Source organism: Sylvia atricapilla, chromosome 4, assembly GCF_009819655.1.
Source record: "Sylvia atricapilla isolate bSylAtr1 chromosome 4, bSylAtr1.pri, whole genome shotgun sequence".
Classification (NCBI taxonomy): domain Eukaryota; kingdom Metazoa; phylum Chordata; class Aves; order Passeriformes; family Sylviidae; genus Sylvia; species Sylvia atricapilla.
Genome location: NC_089143.1, coordinates 10718933 through 10737647, shown reverse-complemented (window position 1 = coordinate 10737647; position 18715 = coordinate 10718933). Strand labels below are relative to the sequence as shown.

General features: G+C 38.3%; 1 protein-coding gene across 1 annotated transcript in view; it reads left to right on the top strand.

The window, feature by feature from the left end:
* Positions 1 to 16360, top strand: part of NWD2 (NACHT and WD repeat domain containing 2) — a 34108-nt gene extending 17748 nt beyond the window's left edge. Inside the window, exons 4-7 of the mRNA XM_066317567.1 lie at positions 6147 to 6350; positions 7946 to 8090; positions 8398 to 8987; positions 10515 to 16360. Coding sequence (XP_066173664.1) covers positions 6147 to 6350; positions 7946 to 8090; positions 8398 to 8987; positions 10515 to 14447 — 4872 coding nt within the window. The 3' untranslated portion in view covers positions 14448 to 16360. The remainder of the gene's footprint in view (positions 1 to 6146; positions 6351 to 7945; positions 8091 to 8397; positions 8988 to 10514) is intronic.
* Positions 16361 to 18715: the final 2355 nt, after the last annotated feature.

Genomic DNA, 18715 nt, shown 5'->3' with positions numbered 1-18715 from the left:
TGCATGTAAAAAGTAAGATTTTTCAACAATGGAGCATTCGTTGTAGTTACGCTGAAGGGATTCTGTCTCCATACATACAAATATAGCAACTTACAGAAATTGATGGGTATTGGAACCTGATTACAGTAAGTATGCTTTTTAGAAAAAATATTTGGATGAAATCTGAGGTCTTTTAAGCCTGATGCTAAACATAAATTTTATTTATAAATTCTATTTATATTTTTATTTATAAATCAATATTTCACTTTTGTTTTCATGTCTCTTTTGTCTGTAGAAGCCTGATCCACTACATAGTGACATATGTTTTATCAGCTAACACGTATGTGAACATCCCATTAAGCAGTAGAGAAATAAATGTATTTGTCTGAGGAAAAAAAAGGCTATTTGACTGAAATATATGGCTTTAAAGAGAAAGAAAGGTTTTTTTCATAAGAGAGATTTTACTACAAAAAGGAGGAGGTCTAGGAGCAAAGGCTGTGAAAGCAGGGAGTTAGATCTAGCCCCAGGATAAAGAGAAGGCAATGAATAGTAAGTGACCATAGGGGACAGAGGGATCCAAAGGACTTTGTAGCCCTTAACATTCATGTTTCTGTTGCAGTTTATATTCAGTTGCTTATACAGTGCTGTGAGATTGCTTGCAGAGAAAAGAGCTGCAGTAGCAGGGTCTTTGATGTGTGACTGTTACCTCATCATTCAGGCTCTGAAGCTGATGAGTAGGGTTTTTACCTGATGACCACAGACTTTTCCTTCTTCCAGTTCAGGGGAGGTTTTGAAACAGGGCTTTTGCACCATGAGTGTGCTTTGTTATTACACACTTTGCTCCAGGTGGTTGCCCACGAGCTACACCAGATTTCTGTGTGAGGCCTCTGCTGAGGATGGCATGATCCAGACTGCAATCCAGAGCTCTCCCTGGGAATGGTAGGAGGACACCTCTGGGACATCAGTAAGCCCAGCCTTTCCCAACCCCTGACAGCAGATGAACTTAATAGCCCATGGTGTTTTAAAAGCATTTAAATCCCTCCAATTTTCAGCCCACAGTGTGAAGCACCTCCTCAATAATGTGAGATACCCATTCCCCTAATGGAGCTGTTCTACTTTGAATAAGTGATCTTAGTTCAAGCTTATATGAATTTAGCAGGCTGAAATGTGACTCACCCAGGACCTCATCACAAGGGGTCAAGGCTTTCCTCCTTCAGTAGTGAGCAGTTTCTGTAAGAAGAACAGAGCTGAAAATTAGGAGAAACAGCTTCCACTGTGTGGTTATGACTAACCATTGCACACGTGGCCCAGCTCTGAGTCCTGGCCCAGGATTAATTCCCTGCACTTAGTTTCTGTGGCACATGGGGACAGTAATACTTCCTATTTCCTCATGGATCTTACAAAACCAAATTGTTTAAGGAGTGCTTAGTCCTGTACACGAGGAAGTATATTAAGTTAAAAAGTTATCTGTGGTTAGATCTAATTCCTTCAAAGATGATTTTTTGAATTCTTCTTCAAAAAGCTGCTCTGGGAAGAGGCAGAAGAGGTATATGTATGCACTTCAGTGTCACATGTCTTCACAAAGACCAAGAAATAGGACTGATTCCAATTAGCCCAGCAAAAGATCATTGGATCAGATCTCTGTTGGCAAAATGGCAAAAAAAATTGTTGCCCTTAAGCTGACAAGTACCTGAAACCACTCCATAAAACATTACAAATCTGGCTTCTCAAATGGCTTCATTAGCAGATGTCAATATAGAATTTCTTTTAAAAAATTAATTAGACCAATCAGTAATTAATATCATTTGCTGTTATTTGACAGCTGTTTTTTAGTAAAATTAAAAAACTATTTTAGCTGGAAATAAAGGTATCTAAAATTTCAGCATGTTCTGGTTTAATATAATGTATAGCGTCAGAATTCATGAATATTTTAGTGATGATGGTAAACTAATATGATATGCTATGTGAATCCCTCATATCTCAGGATCAAATCTAAATACTCTTTGTGTCCTCTTTCTGGTCATTATTGTGACTGCGCCTACAATTTTAATATCTTTCCACACCAAGAATATGAGAAGGAAAAATATTTCCTATCTTACAGACAGTAGTTTTTTAACCTTCATTTAACAGTGATTTCAGCCTCAGCCTCAACAAAGCATCCCTAATGGAAACCCCAATGGATGGGGCTCTGAGCAGCTTTGTCTGTTTGAAGGTGTCCCTGCCCAAGGTTGGGGATGTGGAAGTAAATGATCTTTGAGATCTCTCCCAACCCATCCCATTCTGTGATTCTGTGAAAGCTAACAAGGCTACTGCTGAAGTTGCTCTGTGTTAATTCTGTAAAGTTTTGTTAGACACAAATGGTTGCTGAAGGTTTTATGTGTTTGTCAGCCTGGTCGTTTTATCCAGTTCAATCACCTTCAATCTAATGAGACTTTAATTTGTTGTTTTACTATTAAAGGAAAATGACTCATGGGGTGGGAGATTTTGGTTCACGAGTCTGCATATAAAACTGTCTCTTGATAGTGAACACAGCATAAACATTACTGTTCCCTTTAAAAATAATTCCCTGTAATAGTCATCAAAATGCTGCAATGTTGTTATCACAAATCAAACTTTTAGGTTCTCACTGTAGAGTACTATAATATATTTCAAAAGTAACTGAAATAATGGTAATTCTTATTTACAGATTAAGTATGAAACAACATGAATATTGTGAGAAATTATATTTACTTTCAATCCTGTTGCTTCATTTTTCTTTATTTTTTTTTCTAATCAGAAATCTGCATTTACTTGAATGTACAAGGAAATAGAGATGGGGCAGATATTCCCAGAGGCTGCTGCAAGCCTCTAACACAGATGCAGTTCAGACACTGAAGCTCCTGAAGGAAAAGTGCAGTTTAGAGCTTCTCACTGAGGCCTCTAAGGTTTGAGTTGTTTTGTGGTACCCTGAAGATTGCACTCATACAGATGTAATCAGGATTTAGCCAAAATGACACCAAAAGAGTGAAGGGAAGGAGGTGCCTCAAGCCTCACCTCTAACGTGGGAAGATGTAGTTTTCACAGCCTGTTCCTGTAAATGCACCCATGCTAAGGCTGTCACGCAGCCTTAGAAACAAATTATGTATTAAAATTCCAGCAAATACATAGTCTGTTTATACTCCTTAGTATAATTTTTATAATTTACTAGTGCCACTGCTAATGGAAAACATGCAGTGCATCTAGAGGAAGGTGCATTTGGGTGAAGAACTGTTCCCCAGGAACCTGGTGTGTTTATGTGGTGTAACCCAGCATTTGAGCATTAGTTTCTCAGCAGAAAACAGTTGCAGTTACTCAGCATGCCTCCTGCTCCCAGCCTGGGGTGTGATACCACAGTCCTTCAGAAAACCAGTGTTAGTCACTGTTGTACTCTCCAGAAAAACGAAGAGTTTTGTTTCAATGCCTCCAATTAAAAGGCCAGTAAAACTGGGTTGTAGCTTGAGGTCTGTCTGAAGTTACCAGAAAGCACAGGAGTGACTCCATGAAGAGTTTTCTACCTCATGATGTTTTCTACCAGAATATTCTTCAAATGACTCCACTGAGTCAGGTACTAACACCAGAGCCTCAGGTAACTTCTATTAGGGCTCTAACAGGAAGACAGCTGCAGTGCAGTACTCTAAATTATACACCTGCTTAGCAATGTATTTAGGGTTTGCTGGATCATGTCAAAATTCCTTTTTATTGTGTTTTGCTCAAGTAGTCAGGAGGATAATCCCTAATACAAGATTATTTACATAATGTCTTTCGCAATGACGTGAGATGAGAGGTCTAAAAAAAGTCTTGTCTTTTCATTTTAAAGTAAAACCAGTCATTATTTAACTATAGTGCGGTGGAGAGAGAACAGCATAAACTGTACCAGAGAAGCAGAAAAGTACACAGAATAGTTCCAAAACAAATTTAGTTGATTAAATGCAGTACATTAGAATCAGACATAATAATGTTGACATTTTAGTATAGTTAATGAAGGGCCCAACTATTCATCTTTGCTCAGGCAACTGTCTATTGAATCCACTGGACTTACATTTAGAAAAAGTGCAGCCTAATGAATTTTAAGTAATAATTTCTATACAAGGTAAATGCTCCTCTGAGAGAAATTTATGAGATTTCTATGTCAGCCTGAATGTGAAGAGGCTTAGTAATTCATAATGATATAAATTATTAACCTCACTTGAATGAAGAAGGAAAATAATACTATATTTTGTTTAACCTCTGCAGCTTCAGAACTCCAAAATTACAGGGTTCTATGAATAGATCAGAACAGTAAAAGCTTCAAAATTTTCCCCAGCTATCTCATTATATGAAGCAACATAACCCTCTCTGAGGGGAGCTACTAGCTGGAATGATTGCAAATCAAAAATAAATTTAGATTATAGAAATACTGGATCATTTTATTTCATTAAATTTATTATTAATATAATTCTAGTTGCTGAAGACATTCATTCCATTCTCCTGACTCATTGATGTGTACCCTGAATGGGGCTGTGGTAGGATCTGAATGGGCAGCCAGGAAAACTCAAACTCAGCTTTCCCCTAAAGCCTCTCTATTGGAGAAGCTTCTTGAAAGATTTAGATGCTGTGACTTGTCAGAAACTGGATCCTGAGCTGTATGAACTATCACATTTCCTACATTCCTTTGCTTCTCCTGAGCAGTGGACAGACATTAACTTGTTCCTGTTCCTCCAGCTCTTCTGTCAGTGCTCCTCTTTGGAGGGTGCCAGCTGCTTGCCATCGGAGCCAGCATGGTAGTTCATGAGTTCTCCCTAGCTTGCTCCAGGCAAAAACCAGCCAGGTTAGTTCACACAATGTCCAGTGTGGTCTGAGCTAACTGGTTTTCCCTGGAAGGATTAAGCAGTGTTTGTGCACTGCTCTGATGTCAGCACTGGGGCTGCAGCATCTGGTGTGGTGAGCCACTGGAGTACCATAGCTGGGTTCAGCAAAGTGTCCTGCTGCTTTGTGCTTTTATCATCAGTGAAACGGGCTTCATCCTCATCAGTTACTGATTTTCAGGGTGTTCTTCTGCTAGAAGAGTTTAAAACAGCTTCTCTTTATGATGAGTGGTTTAAAAATAATGTATATTTAGATATTATTTACAAACATGCTCATTTACATTTTTAGGGCACTAATGTATTTGCATTAGCACTACTTTACTAAGAGATCTTTCTGATTCAAATTGAGATTCTGATACTGTTGTTCCTCTCCACATTAAATATTCCTTCTCGTTAACACAAGATGTTTGCTGAATACATTTAAAACAAGGGAAGAATTTTTAAAAATCAAATTTTAAATTAAGTAAGAATTCTCACTGACTTCTGTGGACCAAGTATTTAATGCAGAATTGATCTGATGATCATAAATTTGATAAAAAATTGCCAAAAGATTGCAGCAATTTCCTATAACACTATTATCTATGAAATTGTAGGACATTACAAACTTGTTACAAAAATGTTTACAGACAGTAAACTACAGAAATAAACTTCTTTTAAAAGAGTTTATTTAGGGCACCACAACCAGTATTTTAATCCTCATTTTTTTAAAGGGAAATGTCTCCTGTGCCTCCATTTAAGAACTGACTTCCACAAGCCTTTACCTTTATGCAGAGCTACTAAAATTGGGTTTGATCAATTTCTGCTCTGTATTTGTTCCTTCTTTGCCCCACTGTTCATTCAGTGGACAGCTACTGAGGAAAGACAACAAGAACAGAAGACAGCAAAGCAGCTTGTGGTTCTGCAACACTGATCCTTGCTGGTATAAGCCACAATTTCAGTTTGCTTTTGCATGTGAGGATAATCTCAACCTGTGACTAACGGAACTTAATACATGAGTCAATACTGTGCTAAGTATGTAGGATATTTTTAAATTATTTCTTTTGAATGCCTTTGTATTTTTACTACTAGTTATTACTATGAGAGATAATACATCTACTTGAAATTTTCTAAGTCATCATAGTAAAATATAGCTCAGTACGGTACCCTTAACAGTAATTCCGGTCACACAGTATCTGTTTGCCGTCCTAGTGATTTCAAAGTCATTACACTACTACCAGACTTACTTTTAGGAAATTCAGACCCTGAGGATGCTTTATGCATAATGAAAAAGAAAAATTTCATCCCTACTTTTCTGTAAATACATAGGGCCTATTGGGAGAGAAGTATGGGAACATCCGAATACCAGGGGAAGTTGAGTCAGCAGAATTTGAAATGATCCTGGATGCTGCTGTAGAGGCCAAGCTAGAGACAAGGATTTTAGAAGAGTGGTACTGCAGGGATGAGAATGCAGTGCCGCCAGCATATTACCTCAGACCAAAATCAGAAATGCTGAAGAACTACCAGAATACGGTAAGTCATGGTCAGCTGCTCAGAAAATTTTTCTCCATCCATTACAGTGGCAGACAGTCCCCAAGGCCAGGCAGTTAGTGGTGTCTTTGAATTAGGTTCTGCAGCCCTGCCCACACCTGAACAGCTGCTGCTGTGGTGCTCCTTTCCTGTACATGGTGAAGGAGCAGCGCCAAACACCAAGGAACACAACTCCTGCATTGATGCACTCACTGCTGGCCAGAGGAAGTGAACTTGGGTCATCCCTGACCTGTTAGAGCTAGTGGGACAGTTGTACAGATTTCCCTTCCCTGATGTTGTAACATGGAGAACTCAGGCTCTTCTGTGCATTTGCTAGATTTCAATGAACAGGACTTACAGAGGAAATACACATTTTCCCTTCTATCCCCATAGAAGAAAACTCTCACGAGTGGTTAGCACTGTCCTGAGTCAGGATATCGGACTTTCAACTTGTTAACTGTTTTCTAACATAAGATTTTTGAACACTGTTAATCATCATTTTTAAAGTAGGCATTTGTCTTCAATTAATGACAATAAAAACTTTATTTCTGAGGGCTCAGTTCTACCCTCCTACATATCCTGTATATACCTAAGGGCATATTTTAGTGTACAAAAAATGAAGTCCATAGAAGAGTTTTCACTTCATTTTGAGTGCATATTGTATTTTTGGGAGTTTTTCTTATTAAATCTTTGTACTTTTCCTGAAGCTACTGTCTGACACAGGACTACATAAAAGATGTTCATAACTTAAATGACTTTATGTTCATAACTTAAAGTAACTTTAAAAAGATGTTCATAATTCAAAGCTGCAACGTAGATGTAACATAACTTAAAGATGTAACACAGAGTTACATCTCATAAACTTATAGAAAGTAATAAAAGATACTCAGCTTTGTCAAGAAAGAGTTGCTAGGTTTTTATCCTGGAGATTCCACACTCTGAGAAAACTGGAAACCCCTGAAATATTTCACCAGCAGTAAATAAAACCTAGCTGCTTTAGAGAAAGCACCAGCATGGCATTTGTAAGATACCATCTGAAAGGATTAGTGAATTTGTATTAGAGTTCCTCTCTGATGACAGTTAAGATTAGTGTTACTATAGCAATGAATGAATGAATGTAATGTCACATATAATCCTGTATTTTTAAAATATGGTAGCTAATATAAGGCACCTAATTACAGGTACCAGGAACCTCATTTTCAGTTTTGAGATCCAAGTTTAAATTATTATCATTATCGCGTCTCATTAAAGGAGCGATAATTTTAGCAGTATTGCTGCTGCTTTATTCATTATTTCAGGCTTGGTTCTCAAAACTCTCTTTCTATAAAGGTGTTATTTGCCTTATTCTTGAAAAATATTACATCAGCTGCCTACACTAGGGATTTAGAAAATACTCCAAGGAGCTAATTCTTTAAATTCTAAAATGGAATACAATGTGATCATCTGCAGTATAAAATGTTTAAGTTTTACTTATTTTTGTTAGTGTATGTGTTTCTCTGTTACCATGTTATTTTTGGCCTTGAATTATTGGCTTCTACTTTCTGAAGTTGTATATGCATGTATTACACCTACCTTTTAACAATGGATATTTTTAAAAGATGGAATCTTCTTCAAATTCTATGAATGAGAACAAATGGCAAGATATATCAGAAGAGATTAAGAAGATTTTTAAGACTGCTGTGAAATTGCTGTATGAGAAAGGAAAAATGAAACACAGCCAAGCAAAGAGATATCTTTCCTCTGGTAAAGTTCACACTAACAATTTCTATGTATTAATTTATTGTCTTTTCTGTCAACCTCTCCACAAACATGAAAGCATATTTCTGTTGGCATTTCTCATATAACTAAAGGGGAAAAAAAAAGGTTTCTTATGCTTGCTTGAAACTAAAACCCCTAAAAAAGCACCCAGCAAATTCTCTGTGTTTGGTTTTTTTCTGGTTTTTACAAAGAACAAATGCAATCGAGTCTGCCTGTTGGGGGTAGGGCATATTTTTGAACTGTTTCTAAAGAAAAGTTGACCGAGACTCATGTGTTCTCTTTTCATCCCCAGCTATTGAAGATGAACTTGATTTTGCCTTGGGTAAACAAACACCAGCTTTCCTAAAGAAGTGTGTTTGCTACATCCGGAAAATTGCCAACATTGAGCGTTTTGTTAAAATTCCAGAGATGGGAAAATACATGGATGTGGTACATAAAGCTGGGAAGTTTCTACGAGATCCTGAAGCACATGAGAAACTCATCAAGCTCAGGGATGAATTCATTCCAACCATTGTTGCATCATCCAACTTGAGAGTGTACACATCCGTCACCCACTGTGACATGAAACTGGGTTACTCCCAAGAAGTGGAGAGCCATTACATTGAGGGACTTGGTAAACAGTTCTATGAAGACATGATTGATATAATCCAAGCTACAGTGCAGCAGAATTTTGATACAGAGACAGACATGCTGTACGATGAAGTTCTTCAACACTCATCGCTATGTAAAACATACTCCGCTTTTTATGAATATAGATGTGAGGCATTAAGCATAGTCCACAAATACGTTTTACCTAGGAAAATAGGACACATTAACCCTCTTATCATATATGGAGGACCGTGCACAGGGAAGACTCTTTTGCTGGCTGAAGCAGCAAAGAAGGTAAATAAGTACCTTACATACTAAGGTCATGTTGACAGCATTACTGTGTGTAAAGGCCAACTTAGTTTCATTCTTTCTTTTCTCAACAGATCTATCAGCCCTCGATATATAAAATAAAAATAATAACATGTATATTCAGCATATTACTGTACACATTTGCAGAAAAAATACTACTTTTCAATAATAATGTATCTGTATCATGTGCTTAGCCAAAACAAATATAGTTTATCAAAGCTCCTAGAAATCTAATAGGAATCAATATATTTTGAATTAACAATGTATGTTTTAGAATGGTATCTTTTCTTCTTGTTCCTCTGAGGCCCTATGAATCCACAGCCACCTAAACATCTTATTCTGGTTTTAGTCTTAAACTCAAATGCAGTATGTCTTTCCAAGTCATGCTATCTCATGTTCTCATTGGAAATTATTCCAAAATTATTCTAGTACACTGGCTACAAATCGCTATGTAATAAGCTGCAAAAATACCCATACTTACTTATCTGGCATATGCTGTATAAGTCATTGAGCTGAGTACTACAGGGAAATGAATGAAACACTTTGTGCAAGGCAGGACAAGATGCAGAAAAAGACTAAGCTGGCATCACCAGACCTAATTCTGCAGATGACAGTCACACCTTTGATTTCCTGGCAGGGTGGTCAGAGAATTCAGCATAGTGAACTGGGAAACAGCCATATCAGCCAGAAGGAAATGAAGAAGGGAACAATACTGTTTAAAATCCCTCTATGTACTTCCTGTGGAGTCACATTAGGTGCATATATGAAATGAGGATTTGCAACTCAAGATCTCGTTTCATATCTGAGTACATAAGTCAGCCTAGAGACTCTGGTTCTGCTTTTCTTTTAAAATATTATAATAACATAAAGTGAGGTGAAGAGATGTGTTAGCCTGCACAGTCTGGGAAGATTTAAAGAAGTTACATTCCTCACTGGCTTGAAGTACTCTAGCCAAAAAACTTCAAGAGATAGATGTTTTTTCCTTTATGTGGCAGTATTTTGGAGTCGAAGTCACAGGCACACCAAGGCAAAGTGTAGTTCTGTGGGCCAGGGATTAAAGTATCCAGGTAGTTAAGCTGAGTCTGTACTCTGATCTGTGTCCTCTAGAGAAGTGTCTTTATACTCAGTCAGAATCAATGCTAAACAGGTTTAGGTGGCAGACTGGTGTGCCTGACCAAGGATGACATTGTGTAGTGTCTAAGGAAGTTTATTTGTAAGAGACTCTATCTACTTAATTTCAGAGGTGAGACTCCAATTTTGTGAAGAGTACCGTGGGATTTATGGGGTACATTCTAGTCATATCCCCTTTGATATAAGCCTTTTTGTTCTAAACAAAGATGATATATGACTTGAATTTCATTCAGTGCACCCACCTTGAACTCTGCCAGTGATAGCATTTCTGTTCAACCAGCGATATTTTTAAATGTTTATTCATACATAGACTATCACTATTTATAAACTCTGTTACTATGCTTCATTGAGATGTAAACTAAGGTATGCTCTACATTCTAGGCCTATTCCTGGTTGCAAGAAGAGATGGGACCAGATTCTGACCCCGTAGTAGTTATAAGATTTTTGGGATCCACTGAAACAAGTACAGATCTGAAGAATATACTTCAAAGCATTTGTGAACAACTAGCAGTCAACTATCGTTGCCTCATACAAAGTTACCCCAAAAAGATTCATGACCTTCGGGATTTGTTCATAAATCTCTTGAATGAGTCTTCATTTCACAGGCCACTGGTGATTATATTTGATGCTTTAGAACAGCTAACAGATAGTGATGATGGTAGGAAGCTCTGGTGGCTTCCCATTCACCTTCCACGTTCAGTACGAATAATTTTGTCAACACTGCCAAACAAGCATGGGATCCTGCAAAAATTGAGGTGCCTTATTCATGAAGAAAGCAACTATATTGAATTGACTGCAAGGGACAGAAAGATGTGTAGTCAAGTGCTGAAACATCAGCTGCTGCGAGTTAAAAGAAAAGTAACATCAGGGCAACAAATCTATGTCAATGAGGCATTCTCCAAGTGCACACTGCCTATGTTTGTGAATTTAACCTTCAGAGAGGTCAGGCACTGGAGATCTCATAAGGATGTGGACGAGTCCTCTCTCTGTGTTACTGTCCATGAAAGCATAGAGCAGTTGTTTTGGTCACTGGAAAACAAATGTGGGTCAAGACTATTGTCAAGAGCACTTGGCTACATCACTATGTCTAAATCTGGCCTGAGTGAAATGGAACTGGAGGATATTTTAGCCCTTGACAACAGTGTTATGTATGAACTGAATGAGAAAGTCAGAGAGAGTAACCCATTGAGAATTCCATATATATACATTGCAAGACTTAAGGAGGGCTTACAGGGATATTTAATAGAACGACAGGTGAAAAATGTAACACTGCTTCTTTGGGCAAATAGGCACTTGCAACTAATTGCCCAGAAATTGTACCTGCACAATGAAGAAGACTTGCGTGAAATGCACACAGTCATGGCAGAGTATTTCCTTGGTGTTTGGTCAGGTGGACGAAGAAAACCTTTTTACAGCAATGACCAATATCTGAGTGGTTGTCCTGACCATGACAGTAGAGGCCTGAATGAGGATGAAAAGCACTGCATGGATCAGGCTGCGTTTGACAGGCAGGCACCAGATCAGCCATGGGTCTTTCAGTGTAACCCATTGGAACCTGACATCTTTTTTATTAATCACAGGAAAATGACAGAGCTTATCCATCACTTAACAAGATGTGGAAGAACTGATGATCTTCTGTATGGAGTTATCATGAACTTCAGCTGGCTGTACACCATGATTAGAATAGGGCAATTTGATAAAGCACTTTCTGACATAGAACTGGCTTACACTTACTCTCAAGAAAAGGAGCTGAAATTTCTGGCCAGTACCCTCCGCAGTATAAAGTTTAAAGTAGTAAAATACCCAGGTTCACTCTCTGCTGAATTGCAGCAGAGACTTCTCCCAGTAGTGAGTTCATTGCCCAAACTCAGACATCTCCTCCTAGAATGTGACAAGGATGGGCCCAAGTACTGCTCTATTGTCCCTCTGCATTCCTCCATGGATGTGACTTACAGCCCCGAGCGCCTGCCACTGTCATCCAGCTGCATGCATGTCACTGAGATTTTGCCTACATTTAATCCCAGCAAAATTATTGCTGCTTTAGAAAATGGCTCCATTAGCACTTGGGATGTAGAAACCCGCCAGTTACTAAGGCAAATTACAACAGCTCCGTCTGTTATCTTAGGGATGAAGCTTACTGGTGATGAAAAGTATCTTGTAGTAGCTACAACAAACAACACTCTTTTGATATATGATAACGTAAATTCCTGTCTTCTGTCTGAGGTGGAAATTAAGGGGTCAAAACACTGTGGAATTGCAGGGGACTCCAGTTTTATAAACGGATTTACATTATCAGTCAACCATGCACTTGCTTGGCTGGAGGCCAGTAAAGATGTTACTGTAATAGATCTGCTTTATGGTTGGCCTCTCTATCACTTCCACTGCTGGTACGAAGTGACCTGTGTGCAGTGTTCTCCAGATGGAGTTTATGCATTCTGCGGGCAGTATTTGAACACCGCGACCATTTTCCACTTGGGCAGTGGAGAGAAACTGACCACTGTGACCTCTGAATTTTCAAGTGGATTTGTGAAATTCCTTCTCATTTTGGACACAGCCCAAGAAATGGTGATGGTGGACAGTGAGGGTAGCCTCTCTGTTTGGAATACAGAGGAAATTGCAAAACCCCAGCTTACAGATGACTTTGACTGCAGAAGAGAAGACAGCGAAGTTGTCAGCATAGAGCTTTCTGAAGACCAAAGTGCAATTTTAATTTGTAAGGCTCTCAGCATTGAACTTCTTGACACTCGTGTGTGGAAGGTGGCTGAAAAGTTTAGAGCTAAACACAACGAGCGCTTTATATCTGCCGTGTTGTCCAAAAATGGCAACTGTATAATTGCTTCAATGGAAAATACCTCAGCCATTTTTGTTTGGAGAAGAGATACTGGACAGTGTATGGCAAGCTTACAAGAAATCTCAGGAACTATAGTCAGGCTAATTAAATCAAATCATCACAACATGCTGCTATCCTTATCCACCAGTGGTGTCCTTTCTATCTGGGATATAGACATCATAACTGCTATGTCCAATATTGACAAATCTGGCAAACCCATCCAAAGACTGGTGTTGCCAGCCAGAGGTGAATTAATATACACATTGGATGGATCAGATTCTGTCCATAAGTGGAACTTCAGCACTGGATTTATTGAAGCTGTGTTCAAGCATGAAGGTATTGTTGAAAACTGTGTGCTGACCTCTTCTGGAGAGATAATGGTTACATCAGATGATAAATGCAGCCAGTATGTATGGCACACGGTTAGCGGTGAAAATATCTTTCGCATTAATGGACAAAAAATCTCAGAGCTAATGATTACTCATAATGATCAGTTTGTAGTCTCTCTCTGCGAGCAGAATGCATCCAGAGTTTGGCGACTGGCTACAGGACATAGAGTTTGCAATATTTTAGTTGCCTTAGAGAATGCATTTATAACAACTGCAAATACATTTGTAGTTGGAATGGCAAAGAACAAAGTGTTGGCAGTGAGTCTCTGGACAGGCAGTATAACAAAGAAGTTTTGCTGTGATGATGGTGCAAGCATTGTGGATATTAAGTTGATACCAGACTGCCCAGATATTATAGTATTTATAACATCTACTGAAACTGTGAACATCTGGAGCCTAACAGAGGAAGTCATCTGTAGACGGGTACAGTTGCCTACCAATTTCTTAAAAAAATTGGAAGACTTTGAAATATCTCCAAATGGGAAGCTAGGAATTATAACCCGTGGTGACGAGAACATCAACGTGCTTGATTTATACAGCGGAAAACTTCGTGTGGTTCACGCTCCGGGCGTCATCTGGCGGCAGAGGCTGTCTCGGGATGGCCGCTACCTGGTGTACATTTGTTGTCGTGGGGAAGAAGATGACGACAATGGTGCAGTCTCTAGTTTAATTGTAATGAGGCTAGCAGATGGCAAAAACATCGGTGCCTGTTCCCTTTATAAAACTCCCACTTTTCTTGCACTCTCACAGAGACATTTAAATATTATTATTGGATTTGATGATGGAAGTATAGGTACTTACACTGTAGTGGATCGAGTTGATGCTGCACTGAAAATCAAAATTGCTACTTCAAACAGCCGTCAGATTTTCAACAACACAACACAAGTGATTAGGCCAAAGTGTCACAATTATAGTTTCAAAGTGACTGCAGACTGCATTTGGAGGGAATCAACAGAAGTATTTGCAAGGGATAGCCCCATTACAGTTACAGAGGCTGAGGTGAGTGAATCAACACCAACCAAAAGACACAGCTACTGCTATGAGAAAGTGTGCTCAGCCATAGATTGCAGACACAGTTTTGCATCTGACAACTGAGTAACCATCTGGATGAGCTTATCTGAATAGTACACTTGCTTAGGTATGTCTTCTGAATTCGTGTAAAAATCAGTGCGTTTCGTGGAAGACAGATAGAAACAGCAGAGGGCAGACCAGCTGTTTTCTCCTGTCTTAGATTTCTGTAAACATACAAGCAAACATAAAGCAAATGGGCTGCAGGGTTTTTTTTTTTTAATTTCAGAATACAAGGTTTAGTCCAGAATTTCACCAGGGCCTTGATTAAAAATTTCAAGCAATACTATCAAAATTGTTATGCTATTACAGAAGTTAGGTGATCGTATCTGTGGTTGACAGACTGTTTTAACTAGAACTAAAGCTCTAAGTGATTGGCGAGAAGTCAGACCACTATTTTATATTCCAAGTCACCTAGATGGGTCTATAGCTAACAGTCAACTTTATACCCACTTGCAAAAATGTGTTTTTCTGCTTGATGGTGCAATGACAAGATGTCACCTGCCAACCTGGAACACTTGATACATTCCATCATCATTTTAAAAACACCTACTTTTATTTTTCTTTTTAATTGGGATTAATCTTTGGGCTGAAAGGAGTAGGTGCCAGTCAGCTGCTAACATGTCAACATGTGAGGCAACAAGTATTTGTTCGCCTTAATGAACAGAATGAAAGTTGTTTTTTCTTTTTAAATTGCATGCAGGGATTTCAGGTTTCTGTATTGTGATAAAAATTATAAAAGTCCTGAGGTTTAAAGGAAGTATAGGGATTGGGGTTTTATTTTTGGTTTGGGGAAATGTTGCGTCTTCATAGTATGTATTAGTACAGGTCATAATGAAAATTTCTCAAAGAGAAGGGGCGTAACTGATGAACACTTAAAGACATTATTTATGTTAAAAAGGTTGCTGTCCATTTTGTTGTAAGAAACTCTAAAGAATCTCCTATGTCTCCAAAGTAATCCTGGTAGTTCTCAGACATGCCATGTATTAGTCCTTATAACATTTGCCTTAGTATTTTTTCTGTACTTTTCCCATTATAAATACAGATCAAATGACCAAACACTCTGGGACTGTTTGTGTATCTGCTGAAATATTTCACTAAATGTAAAGGCTGTCCAGAGATCCTTTCCTAGTCCAGTTTGTAATGAGTTTTTCTTACTCTTACATACATACAAGCGTCACTTTCTGCTTTAGAAACTGTTCTGAGCCTTTTGTACAGTTTTACCAGTTTCAAGGCAGAAATTGTGAAATAATGAAATATGCTGTAAAAAAAATTTACATTTTCCTAAGTAAAAATATATACTGGACAACATCTGAAAGGATAAGAAAATTTTCCCCTACTTGCATATCTTAAAGATGGCACACCCACACGTGGAAATATTTTCAAATTATTTAAACAGAATAGTCTTATTTTTAAAATCAGAATTCATGTCACAAATTTCCAAGAAATGAATGCTAAGTTAGAACTTAATGTAGTGTGTGAATGTTCAATGTACAAGCCAATATAGTATATTAAGTGACTTGAATGATTTTTCCTAACTGGTTTGCAACAATAGATCATATTGAATGTTTTTATGTAAACTTTGTATTGTTGGGAAAACCTACCCAATCAGAGATTTATATTTTCATAAATGTCAAATTTAGTTAAATTTTGTTACAGAGTTGTTAAATTAGAAATCTATTGCAGTCTTCAAACAAATATACAGTCTTGTGTATGCATTGTTTGTACTAATAAACTATGTAATCAAACTTGTGTGTGTCCCTTAATTTCATGGAAATTCCACTCTGGCAGAGGGACGTGGCCTTTGCAGCTTACTTTGGCCTGTATATAAATAATTTTTAAGGCAAGAATTGATAAGGAAAAATTCGAGTGTTTTTCCCATTGCAGCTAACTAAATCAAGCATTCGAAATACAATGAGATTTGCAAAAAAAAAAAAAAAAAGAAAAACAAAAAACAAAACAAAACAAAAACAAACAAACAAACAAAAAAAAACCAAAAAAAAAACAACACCATGCTTAGATAATGTTTATTACTAGATTGCATACTGACAGTATGCAAATCAACAGACATGAAGGCTTTTGTGACCAACCCAGTAAAAAGACAAAAAAAGAGGACCTGAAACCCCACACCCATTCAGACCTGTGAAGCTATGGGAAAAGGCTGTGGGCACCACAGTTCCCGGGATTCTGTCCGAAAGGTAGGCAACTTCCATCTTCTCTTAAACATGGTGCATGACTTGTGCATTTTTGCCCTGAACTCCCCATCCAACACCTGTGTAATATTGGAAAGTTAGTTCTTTCATTATCTTGGAAGAGTACAATACATCCTCTGTCTGCCAAGGAGAGTGGCTCTTTTTGGTAGTAATGGAGTATAATGTAATCACAGAACCACAGAATATTCTGAGTTGGAAGGGACCCCCATGGATCATCAAGTGCTACTCTTACCCTTGCACAGGCTACCCCCAAGAATCACACCTTGGTGCCTACCCTATCTCATTCAGCTTGCCAGCTTTCTGAAAAATCAGGGGTCAGACTCCTCATGTTGAGCCTATATAGCAGACACAGGGTTCTGAATGGCTTCAGCTTGCTGATACCTGCTACTGCCAAGAGTGACTGCTCCACAGCCGTTCACAAATCTGTCCCCAAGTACGTGTATCTTGTATGAAGATACACGTACTGAGATAAAGTATTGGTGGTACTGAGATAAAGTATTTTCTCCAATAATGAGCCATCCAAATACCAAGTGCTGTTCTTCTCCTACATAGGAATAATGCAATTTACTTTTTGTTAAGGAGCCCTATTTGCAGCTCTAGAACAAAGCTTTCATTTATCTTTTAGATAAAGTGCCTCTATAAACAAGCTCAGATGGGGTCTGTATTTTCTGACACAGAAGATTCTAGGAATAGGTTGTAGCTGCAAGAAAGCTTTAACAGGGAATTAGCCGGAAATTCTTTGGCAGACAAAGGTAAGCCGGAGGTCAGCTAGAAAAAATATTTTTATCAGTCATTTCCTTTGCACCACAGCTGGGGAATGCATGGCCCGTGACTTCATTTCAAACAGCCTGTGGCCATTCGGCTTTTTTTCACATTATTATCCGATAACATCAAAATGTGGGTTAACATGCAGCCTGGAAAAGTTTGCTTTCAGAAGGCATTCAGGTTTCAGTGGCTCCCCAGTCCTGATTTCTCCATGATGCACACTCAAGCCCTTTACCTGCGGAAACAGAAGTTTTAACCATTTTGCAATGAGATTTTAAAGCAAATATTCATTGCTGAAATGGTGTTTGTATGCAGAGGGGACTGTTCCAGCTTAAAATCCTGAGAGTTTGCTCTTTGACAAAATCTATAATTTTGTCTGTATGATATGTCATAAAATGGGTCCTCTGGGGCACTTCCATAAAGCTTTTAACAACAATCTGCATTGTTTCATTTTGTTGAATAAAGATTTTAAAATACTTGTTTTAATATAAATATTGACTGCAAAAGGACAGACTACTGAAATCTGGTTTTATTTCTTCTATTTTTTTTTATTTCTAATCTGTTTTTGTTTCTTCTTCATACTTTTTTCAATGCACTTTTTTAATCATAAAACTTATCATGTAGTCATCCAAGTGTGGACTAGGGCCTCTGGATAGGCTTCATTAACAATGGTTTGTTACTAAGAACCATTATAAAGTATTTATGCTACAAATACAACCTACTTCAGGTTCTTGCAGTCTGTTATGGACATTACTCAATATTTCTTCCTAGATCACCACATGGCTGCAAGGAGACCTGTGAGCTACATTTTTTCCTGTGGTTTACTGCCTGGTTACAGAACACCATTCCTTGCATTTTGGAGGTAGTCTCCTGACTTTTATGACATGAACTGATGCTCTCAGTGTAGGTCTAATTCATAATCTCAATTCTCGATTTCAACAGAAAGGTCAAAGGCTGCAGGAATAGTCATCATGATCCTTCCCAAGGCAGGATGAGGCATTGTATCATGTGTTTCTCCAGGAAGGGCAGTTTGAACCATCACCCTTCTGTGAAAACGGGTCTTTCACTATCAAGGACAAGCTATACAGTGCTCAATTCTCTTGAAAACAGAGGACAGTAAGCAGAAGAGTGTGAGGGAATGTTTCCAGTCTAGTATAACATCCTTTTAAAACCACACATTTCCCCCCGTGACTGTTAAAATCTGCCCCTACCAAGCTCCTGTCCTGCCAGACCTGTGCTGCCAGGGTGGGTGAAGCTCCCATCCCGACTCAGCAAAGCCCCTGATGTGTTCCCAGCTATGTACACTCTCCATTTGCA